Genomic DNA, 11,796 nt, shown 5'->3' on the forward strand with positions numbered 1-11,796 from the left:
GGGTGTGAATAAATCAAAATATTGAGAAAATCGCCTTTAAAGTTGTCCAAATGAAGTTCTTAGCAATGCATATATTATATATTTAAATATATTTATGCATTATGTAAATATAATGCATAATATATTTATAGTAGGAAATTTACTAAATATCTTCATGGAACATGATCTTTACTTAATATCCTAATGATTTTTGGCATAAAAGAAAAATCAATAATTTTGACCCATACAATGTATTGTTGGCTATTGCTACAAATATACCCCAGCGACTTAACACTGGTTTTGTGCTCCAGGGTCACATTTAAACATAGCATTTCAGAAAACTTGACTTCATGTACTGTCAATTGATCAAGTGGGGAAAGCAAAATATTACCGTATTCAGAGCCTATTCCCTATGTGTCTTTCCTTGAAGAACAAAAGGCCGTGATATGATTAAAGAAATAGTGCTGCATGCATGAGGCGCTGCACATCTCCAACATGAGACGAGTCGTTTCCAATGTCAAAATAATCATGATGTTTTATTAATCGAACCATGCAGCCCATCTTGCCTCAGAAGCGTTTATCGTACCACTTTCTCTTCATGTACGCGGCAGCGCGGTTTCCGTACAGCATGGCGTTGTGGCCGGCTTCATGGATGCTCAGACTGTAGAGCTGGATGGCTTGAGTCCACTGCTGCTGCGCGAACGCATCATTAGCCTGCAGCTTGATCCTCTCCAGATGAGGAGGAAGATCACTGGAGCCACTGGAGACGCAAAAACAGACCACAGTCACTCCAACTCAGACCAGTGTGTGACAAACGAACAGGAAATTACATCATACAAACTAGGCTTGCCGCGATAGACGGTGCTGACGGTGATACCGTGGTGTTAAGCCGGTTACGTCACTTGACCACTTGATTTTTTATAGTAATAAAAATAATTTAGTTCAGTAAAAGAACAGACACTACAATTAAAAACTGAACGCGGCTGCTCAATGCAGCGTGCCGAACGACAGTCGCATCACAGATCAGATTTCGTTTCTCCAGTGAGGAGAGTGAGTCGAGCTGACTGACAAGAAGAGTGAGGTGAGACAAACAAGACAATCGCGGATGATTTAGTTTCGAAACGAAATGCAAAACTGCCTGTTTGGCAATATTTTGGATTTTGAAAAGCCTGTTGACTTTTGCCGTTTATCTAAGGTGATTTTGGAAGTTTTTTTAAACATTCGTTTCTTATTTAATTGGTTCCACATTGTTTGCTGATTTTTACTTTATTTAAACTGTGTAATTTATTTATTTTATTTGACATCAAGGTGTATGCCGTGCCTCCAAGCTTTCTTACTCGTTTTGCTAATAAACGTTCTACGTTTCTTATTTATTTGGTTATATATTATACATGTTTACTTATTTCCAGTTTGTATACCTATTAAACTTTATGCAAGTTATTTGTTATTTTATATTAGGCATAGCCTGCCCTATAGCATGGTGCATTTTTATTTGTTTTGTTAATAAAAGTTATATGTTTTACATATAGGCTAAAGTGAGTTTGACGTTGTATTTTGTTGTTGCATTCAAGCAATTGACGCCGAACTGCCGCTAATTCGAAAGTGAAAGTAAAATGAGCACGGCGCTTTTAACCTATTTAAAAGAGACGGAAAGCGAGGAAAAGAGGGAAAATTCAAACGAACTAAAAACAAACAATTGCTTTACGCCGAATTGCCGCTATTTCAAAGTGAAAGTAAAATGCGCACGGCGCTTTTAAGCTATTTAAAAGCGAAGGAAAGCAAGGAAAAGAGGGAACGCCCCGCCCCCGCGGTGATACCGGTATTACCGGTGTTGTCACACGTCGATTAACAGGTGGGAAAATTTCCTCACCGTCACAACCCTAATACAAACGTGACGGTGCTGGAATCGACGATGCAGTCACACATAAATCAAACCTACCTGGAAACTGTAGCCAGTTTGAGGCGGCTGGCAGGAAGATGAATCCCATTGGACACACCGTTGGTCGTCTTCCCATTCTGTACCTCTGCAATGAACAAAGAGCAGTCGATTAGTTTGACGATTCTTCCCCGTCTCGTTATCTGCGAGTCTGAGAGCGACATCAGATGTTTTAGTAGCATCTCTTTATTTAAACTTTAGTAGTAAAACGTTGCAATTTCTGTGAATCAAATTCTGTTTCAATTAATCAATTCACTGATTCATTTGCATCATCTGTGCAACAGTGTTATTTTAGTATCATTGAGAGACTATCGTAGTTTATATTAATATTTTGAATCAGTTTTTATTTTAAATTTTAGTAAAAATTTTTAGTAATTTTTTTGTCATTTTTTGTATTTTCTTTACTTGTTCTTTATTTTTTTTTATTTTTATTTTTAGTTATTTTAATACATTAAGTCACACTATAAGAAAAAAAAATATATATATATAAATACAAAAAAATTAAATAAGTTTCTATTTTATTTTATTTCAAGTAACACATTTTTTGTACCTTTAATTTCATTTTAGTCTGAGTTGAATTGAATTTAATTGAATTGAAATTTCCCAAGTCTTTTATTTCCTTTATTGGCACTGGTAATTTATTCCATGCAGTTGCACTGGTGTATAAAAACATTTTTCCCCACCAAACTTCTAAACTTAAATGGATAAATATTAAAATTCATAACAATGCTGTCGTCTCACCATATGAAAGTAATTTTCTAAATATCGTGGAACCACCCAAATGTCACACCCAATAAAAAAAATTTAAAAAAATTATCCACAGTTAAACAAACCCAACTCTTTAAAACATTCACAACGCAAATATGTTCGAGGATGAACTTTTATAAAAATATTCTAATTAGTTTCGAGGCTTTTTTAATTTCTCTTTCATACCCTGGGAACAAGTACTATACCACAAAGCAGTAGCATCATCAAAATGCATAATCAAAGAGCAAGTTCAGTATAGTTTCAGTAAACTATAATAACCTTGCACTTAAACTGTTAAACATTTCCAATCTACTTGGATATTTAGAGCATCTTTTAGTGAAATAAGCAAATGCATAAAGATTTCTTTTAACTTTTACATTTTTTTTTAGCTATATTGCTCACACCTAGTCATTTTTAAGATCCTAAATGCAGTAAAATGACTGACTAATATACATTACCAGTCAAAGGTTTTTAAAGATTAATGTTTTCAATGTCTTCTGTTCACCAAGCCTGCATTTATTTGATCCAAAATGCAGCAGAAGCAGCAATATTGTGAAATATTTTTACTATTTAAAATAGCTGTTTTCTATAATAATAATCAGAAATGTTTCTTGAGCAGCAAATCAGCATATTAGAATGATTTCTGAAGATCATGTGACACTGAAGACTGGAGTAATGATGCTGAAAATACAGCTTTGATCACAGAAATAAATTACAGTTTAACAGATATTCACATAGAAAACAGCTGTTTTAATTAGTAATAATATTTCACAATTTTACTGCTTTTGCTGTATTTAAAATCAAATAAATGCAGGCTTGGTGAGCAGAAGAGACTTCTTTAAAAAAACACTAAAAATCTTACTGACTGCTAGTGTATTTATTATAATAATATTGGCTTCTGTGATAGCATTCACAGCTTACCTGATGATGAGTGGCATTTTTTGGGCAGCAGAAAGGTGTACGGCCTCTGTTTGAACGTCAGATCAAATAAATACACCTGCAAACAGGAAGCAGTATTGCATAACTGTGCATCAGTGCTGCATACTAGCACACTATCAGCAGCAAGAGTCAGTAGTTTACCTGTTCTCCACCCATGTTTACCAGCAGCTCAGTGCCGTCAGGACTGAATGTGACGTAGGTGGCCACCAGAACTCGTAATCTGTTGTTATAATCGGGAAGCTTCACCGGTAAGTGACCTACAAGCGGAGAGAAACATCTGTAGAATGTGTTTTTCCCAATACAGAAGTTTTTCTCATGCTCTCGACAAACCTGCGACATAGTACTGTCCCGCGCCGTCCGGTATCGATTTCCGCTTGTCGCAAAACGTGTGAACACCGGCTGAGCCACTCTGACCCAAAGACTTCCTAGGAGACGGTTCACAAATGTTGCACACTAAAGAAAACATCCCTCAAAATTCTAACAACATGCATCTATAACCAAGACTTCTTTATAAAACAGATAGTTCTGGTGCTTGATTCTGATTGGCTGAGCTGCGTTCGAAGCTGTTGTAAATGACTCTACAAAGTAACATACACCTTTGTTTACGTTTGTCTGTTGCTCGGCAACCACTTTGTAGCAACCACAACTGTTTCTGAGGAACTACATTGTTTGGTGGAAGAATACTGTTTTTATTAATATCATTACACTTTATTTGCTCTGTTTTATTTTGTGAAACCTAACTACGTATATGGAATAACCGTTTTATAAAAGCAATAAGCCCCGTGAAGCCGTGGTTTACAGTGAATTTATAACAGCTAAGGGGGTTTTAGGCACGACGCTTTGCGTCGCCCCTTAGCGGTTATAAATTCACCGTAAACCATGGTTTCTTGGGGCTTATTGCTTTAATAAAATTTATTTTTGTTTTATACTTCTATTATTTCATTCCTGTTCTCCTGTGAATACTGTTAAACTTTAAAGATCTGTCGTGAAGTGAGAATTAATTTCCGGTATCTTACATTATTTCTGAATTTAATAATAAAACATTTATTCACCACTGCGATTCAATAATGCAATTTTGACCAGGTGCGGCTTATTTTCAGGAAAATACGGTAACAGTATTTCAAGCAGTACTCCACCCAGAAATTTTAATTCTGAAAAAAATGGACTCAAAATCTAAAATTGGAAAGCACTGATAGTCTGCCGCAGATCTCAAATCTGATTCATTGTTGCGCTTTTCAGATGTTCAGTTCTGATGACATCAAACCTGATGCAATGTGATTTGAGAGAAGATTGTTAACACATTATGTCTGTTCTGAGCTTAACAATGTATGGACACTCTGCCTCACTCGTGATAATAATGCAATGACCTGTGATTGTGGATCATTCTGATGTCGTAGAGCCGGACGAAGGGCCCGTTGGCTCCCACAACCAGGTAGTTGTTGTCACGAGGGTTGATGGCCAAACATTTGGCTTCCACGAGCTGCCCACAATACTCCGTCAGATCGATTAACACCTCCGAGCGTTTACTGCTTTCTCTCAGATCATACTGCCTGATGGGAAACACAGACGACTCTATAGTAAGAGAGACTGGAAAAGAAAAGTACATTCTGATGCCAGACTAGTTTTCTGCTTTCGTAATAATGTTCACAATCAGACCGGGAACTTCTGTAAAGGACGTAAGCGGAGCCAATTTTGATTTCATGTTCACTTTAAATAAGTGTAAAGGTGTACATTTAACATTTCTGCAGCAGAATCCAGTCATTTTTACACTTCTGTGTGCCGTATGCGTATCAGGGTTATTATTATGAAACCTGAACTAAAACCATCCAAAAACATTTTAGTCACTTGAAATAAAATAAACGTTAACTGGAATTAAAAAAAAACCTTAACCTTATTATATTTCATTTAGTTTCTAAGGCAACATTTCCAATTCACTAAAATAACTAAAATTAAAACTGAAATAAAAATGAATAAAAATGTAATCACACAAATAAATGACAAAAAAAACAACAAATTTACTAAAACTATAACTAAAATTAAAATGGAAAATATAAAAAAAATGATCAAATATACAAATAAAAAAATTAATATCATTAAAAACAACAAAATTACTAAAAACTCAAATATATAAAAAATAAATATTATTAAAAACAACAAAATTACTAAAACTGTAACTAAAATTACAATAAAAATGGAAAATATGAAAATTAAAAACTCAAATATATAAAAGATAAATATTAAAAACAAAATTACTAAAATTAAAATAAAAATGGAAAATATAAAAAAAATGCTCAAATATACAAATAAAAAAATAAATTATTAAAAACAACAAAATTACTAAAACTATAACTAAAATTAAAATAAGAATGAAAAATATGAAAATAAAAACTCAAATATATAAATAAAATAAATAAATATTATTAAAAACAACAAAATTACTAAAATTAAAATAAAATGGAAAATATGAAAATAAAAACTCAAATATATAAATAAATATTATTAAAAACAACAAAATTACTAAAACTATAACTAAAATTTAAATAAAAATGGAAAATATGAAAATAAAAACTAAAATATAGAAATAAAAAAATTAATATTAAAAACTATAATAGTACATAGTTAATATTTACATTTCAATATAAATTACAATTGTACTGTAAAATAAAAAAATACTATTTATTATAATAATGAAATACTTCGTGCAGTGCATCAGACTGTACAGTTAATTAAACTGCTGCCTCTGATTTGATAATCACACTAAGATGCATCACAATTATCATGCAATCTCATTTATTATTTGGCTTTGAACTTGGGTTACCCAAAGCAGCGCTCACGAGGCTATCGGCTCAGACTATTTATTTTACAGTTACATTCGATCTAATTAATTATGAGTTTTTGTTTGACTCAGAACCCCTGTATGACGTCTGAAGCGCAGATTAAAGTCTCCGTACCTGATGACCCCGTCCTCCGCCGCGCTCCAGAAGGTGTTGGGTCTCATGGGAGCCGTGGCGATGCGCTTGACGCGGTTAGTGTGGTCGGAGAACATGTGAGTGGTCTCCTTCGCCGTCAGGTCGTGCACATGCACCTTGGTGTCTGCGGCTCCTGTGATTAAGATCCGGTCCTCAGAGTGAGGCAGGAACTGCAAACACACACGGATGAGAACGCACGTTCATGCATGTTTACTAGACGCTGAGTCAAACACATGGCCTTCACCTTCACGGAGAAGATGTTGGCTGCGTGTCCCGTGTGCATAGTGATGAGCTTGGTGTGCCGGAACGGATCCCAGACGATGGCGTGCTGGTCATCTGAACCTGAGGCCAGGAGGCTGGAAAGAACAAACCCAGTGAGGAAGATCGGCTTGTTGATGTTTGCCTGCCATCATAGTGATGAGCTTGGTGTGCCGGAAGGGATCCCAGACGATGGCGTGCTGGTCATCCGAACCTGAGGCCAGGAGGCTGGAAAGAACAAACCCAGTGAGTTTATGAAGAGACACGGAGACGTGAAGCACTCTGGGATTGAACACTGAACTTACTCTCCTCTCTCGTTCCACTCCAGACAGTTGACGCAGCCAGAGTGACCCTGAAAACAAAGCGGTTACAGTATATTAATAATCCTCGAGCAGACGAAACTCTCCTCTATTCTAAAGAGAGCATTTATTGCCACAACTACAAAACGACAGCAAAGCATCGTCTCTTCACATGTGAAGAGGTGTTTACATTCAAGTCTAATAGAGTAAAAAAAATACAAGTAATAAAAAAAATGCCTGGTATTACTATAATGATAAATATTTTTATCGTGTTATGGCAAAACATTCATAAAACAGGGTTACTATACTATACAATATTTTACTTAACATGAAGTTCATAAGAATGAACAATACTTCATTTTCCACCTTTTTGCAACCCTAAAAACTCTAAAATGCTTACCATGAAAATGTCAATGCATTAAGACATGAAAGTTATTATGCACGTTATTAATAAAAACATACTATGTACGGGCCAAAATTGCACATCAAGCGCTTTCTTTATAATGTTTTGCTAAGGGAAAATGTTTAATGTGTTTGGGCTCATCTGTACATGCACACATATATCACTGCAAGTCACATTAATAGTCTTTATAATGGTTTTCTATAAGAAATCATGCAGTTTAGTGCACTGCATTCATATTCAAGCTTATCTGCTTGCTTATATATAATATGCATCATCTGAATTTGGTCGGTTTATTAGCACAACTGACGGTCAACAGAGGAAAGCTTTGCTTAGGCTAAGGGTGTGACGTCACATGAAAACTATTGCTGCGTCCCAATTCGCATACTATCCGTCCTAAATAGTATTCGAAAATAGAATTAGTATGTCCCAAATCATAGTATGTTTAAAACAGTATGCCAAAGATTCCCGGATGGTCGGTCAGAATTGTAAGTGCAGATCGATGCACACTTTAATGGCTAATATTGCCCACAACACACGGTGGACGAGGATTCCATTAGAACTACAAAACGTGTTAAAAAACTACAAACATGGTGGATACACTCGACCGACGGACAGGTAGATAAACTGATTTGAGTGATAAATGATCAATGTCTAACCTGATGAAAAATATTAATTTGCTATGAGGAAGTAGTACGTCCCAAAGCTTGCCTACTATTCTTCTACACACTCAAAAGTATGTACTTTTTCTTCACAAAAAGACTACATACTTTTAGGGCATAGTATAAGTAGGCGAATTGGGACTCAGCATATGAATTAACACTAGAGTCCGACCGATATATCGTTTTGCCGATATTATCGGCCGATATATTGGTATCGGCGAATATGCCGCCGATATGAAATTTTTTTTACGAATATCGGCCGATATATATCGATATCGGCCTTTTTTACTCCCTAATATCGGTATCGGCCCCAAAAAACCCATATCGGTCGGGCTCTAATTAACACACTCACCTGTAGCTCGGCCTCCAGCCCCAGACGCTTTATAAACGGGTCGGTCACATGGTAGTGTCTCTGGAAGTCCAGAGCCCGGTTCTCCTGCACACACACGAGACACGAGAGCATTACACAGCAGAACCGGTCGATGAGCTGCTGTTGTGTGCTGTACATGCTTCAGACTTGACATGAGCGTGAGTTAATGAACTTCTCCTCTGGATATGTACACAGGGAGGAAGCTCACCCGGATCTGCCGGCGCAGGAGATCACGCGTGACGTTCCTCAGGGCCATGGTCTCACAGCACGCCATCAGCGGACGATCTGGTGCCAAAGATCTGCGATCATGCTGCTTTGCACTCTTTGGAGACAATGCTGGATACCTGCTTGATTAATTTACACTTTCATTTATTGTCAACACATACACTGATGTTCAAAAGTTTGGGATCAGTAAGATTTTTTTATGCTTTTTAAAGAAGTCTCTTCTGCTCATCAAGGCTGCTTTTATTTAACCAAAAATACAGGAAAAACAGTAAAATTGTGAAATATTATTATAATTTAAAATAACTGTTTTCTACGTGAATATCTGTTAAACTGTAATTTATTTCTGTGATGCGCAGCTGTATTTTCAGTAGGGCTGTGCGATTAATCGAAATCGAATCGAAATCGCGATTTGAGACGTTGCGATTTCCTAATCGCAAAGCCTGCGATATGGACGCGATATTACTCTGTTCCAGAGCATATGCATGACTGCCAGCCTTGAGTTGCAGTCTTACTAACCAATAGAGTGAAATCGCAATTTGATATTTTCCCCCAAATCGCACAGCTGTATTTTCAGCATCATTACTCCAGTCTTCAGTGTCACATGATCTTCAGAAATCATTCTAATATGCTGATTTCAGGATTCTTTGATGAATAAAGTTAAAAGAACAGCATTATTTAAAATAGAAAGAAGTACTTTTATTCAGCAAGGATGTGTTAAATTGATAAAAAGTGATAATAAAGACTTATATTGTTAGAAAAGATTTCTATTTTAAGTAAATGCTGTTCTTTTTAACTTTTTATTCATCAAAGAATCCTGAAAAAAGTTTCAAAGCTTCCAAAACAATATTAAGCAGCAAACATTGATAATAAATCAGCATATTATACTGATTTCTGAAGATCATGTGACACTGAAGACTGGAGTAATGATGCTGAAAATACAGCTGCGCATCACAGAAATACATTACAGTTTAACAGATATTCACATAGAAAACAGTTATTTTAAATTGTAATATTATTTCACAATTTTACAGTTTTTCCTGCATTTTTGGTTAAATAAATGCAGCCATGATGAGCAGAAAATATATATATAAGGTCTGACCGATTATTTAAACACATTTTTTGGAGTCAAATCTGCATTTAAGTCAAGACACTACATGCAAAAACATTTTTATGCACTTGTCAATTGTAATTTTTATGCTATTTGTCCTTATAACTACGAAAAAAACAACCAAAAAATATGTTTAAGTGTAAAATACATTATTTGCATCTGTAGATTTCGTTTGCAGTATATATTTCTTTAAAGGCGGTACGTTTTTTTCCTCCACTTCAGCAGCACTTTACAGTTTATAGTTGTTGACAGTATTGTTCTGATTTATGAAGTGATATTTTTTACTCCATAAGATGTCTTATGTACATCTAGCGGAAAGAAAACATCCAGAATACACATTTAAGTGTTTATTGTATTGCACTTTATCAATATGCGTCTGTAGATTTCCATTACAAGAGCTTTATTCCTCTCTATATTCTGGAGGTTTGTTCATATTTCATTCACTCTGATCTATACAACATTTTACTCCTAAAAACAGGGTGGAAATTTAGTTTCTCTCTGGCTGTCGACAGAATTTTCTGATTTATGGAGTGATAAAAATTTATATATATATATATATTAAAAAAAACACTAACTACTGCATATTTAATTAGATAAGGAATTATTTACATACTTTGAACATAATATTTCAGAATACTAAAAATGCAATCTATCAACTGGGAAAGTATGGTGAGATCTCTTAATGTAAAGACACCTGTAGTGTATTAATAATTAAAAACTGGAGGAATTATTATATTATTATTATATGCAAGTTATATAATGACATTCGCGATTTGCTTTTTTAGGTTTAGTTTACCAAGCAGGCCTTATAGCTTTATCGTCAGCAGTACTAAAGTGTAAGTTTAAAGCACATAAACGTGTTAATGTGACTGATTAATCGGACTGTCAAAACATAAACAACCGCAGACTAGCATTAGCCGACTAGCGACCGCTGCAAAACTACACATTTAAACAAACCCGAACACTTCTGACAGCAGCCAGCAGCGTGCTGCTTATTACAGTTTGTCCAAAGCGAGATTTATTGACAAATAACTCCCAGATATGAGTGAAGTGTGTGAGATATCGTCTTACCTCAGAGTCTGTCCCCGGCCTTATGTCTGCGCAGCGCGATGAAACACGCGAGGTTTACGCTGGAAACTCAGCTGTGCTTTCGGTAGCTGGTCTCAACGCTTTAACCATCCGCTGAACAGTGCCTACAGCTAATAAAGGACTAGTTGTGATGAAGTATTGGTGAGATTTTGAAGCCACATTACTAGGGAGCTTCCTCGACTGAGCGCCTGACAGCGCGGGTTGCCAGATCCGATCAAGTGCAGCCGAGCGCTCTTCATCTTCAGCGAATCAACTGATACTTTCGATTTTACACGCATGTAATTGTGCTTGTGTTATATTCACCTTGCAGCGAAGCATGATTAATTATCAAATATTCAATTACATTACTTGTCTTAATTACTTACTTAATTATTTAATTTACATCGATTACTAAAAATAATGTATTTATGCGAATACTACCTACGTTTACGGCTATGAAGAAGGAATATCTGGCAACACTAAAGTGTTTTCAAGGCATTTCCTGTTTTGTACAATTACAAAATACAAGTCACTACTAGACTTGTTTTTGTTTGTGCACTTTTGTTGTCACTTTATATGAAAATCTTAAGTAAAAAAGTTAATTATTATTATTATTATTATTATTTAAAGGTTATTATAGTTAACTAAAACTATACTTAAAACCATTAATAAAGTTAAACTACTGACAGACTTGTTCATGGTATTTCAGTTTTGAAAAATAAAAGACAAAGCTTAAGCTAAAAACATTCAATTAAAGGAACTAAGTTACAGGCAAAAAACAAATAAAATATACATCTATTTTAGCTATTCATCAATGCAACACTTAGGTTTTCTCA

The 11,796-nt window shown here is 35.3% G+C and overlaps 1 protein-coding gene across 1 annotated transcript; it reads right to left on the reverse strand.

The window, feature by feature from the left end:
- Positions 1–341: 341 nt before the first annotated feature.
- On the reverse strand, positions 342–11,200 carry LOC107745143 (WD and tetratricopeptide repeats protein 1-like). The gene is made up of 12 exons (XM_016558984.1): positions 10,964–11,200; positions 8,768–8,903; positions 8,542–8,625; positions 7,134–7,180; positions 6,815–6,926; positions 6,553–6,740; positions 4,969–5,151; positions 3,932–4,026; positions 3,743–3,858; positions 3,584–3,659; positions 1,919–2,003; positions 342–739 (listed from the first exon to the last, which is right to left on the reverse strand). Exons 2-12 carry the CDS (start codon positions 8,831–8,833, stop codon positions 547–549), a joined length of 1,245 nt encoding a protein of 414 aa, XP_016414470.1. The 5' UTR covers positions 8,834–8,903; positions 10,964–11,200; the 3' UTR covers positions 342–546.
- Positions 11,201–11,796: the final 596 nt, after the last annotated feature.

The sequence above is a fragment of the Sinocyclocheilus rhinocerous genome, unplaced genomic scaffold (assembly GCF_001515625.1).
Source record: "Sinocyclocheilus rhinocerous isolate Xijiao unplaced genomic scaffold, SAMN03320098_v1.1 scaffold828, whole genome shotgun sequence".
NCBI classification, from domain to species: domain Eukaryota; kingdom Metazoa; phylum Chordata; class Actinopteri; order Cypriniformes; family Cyprinidae; genus Sinocyclocheilus; species Sinocyclocheilus rhinocerous.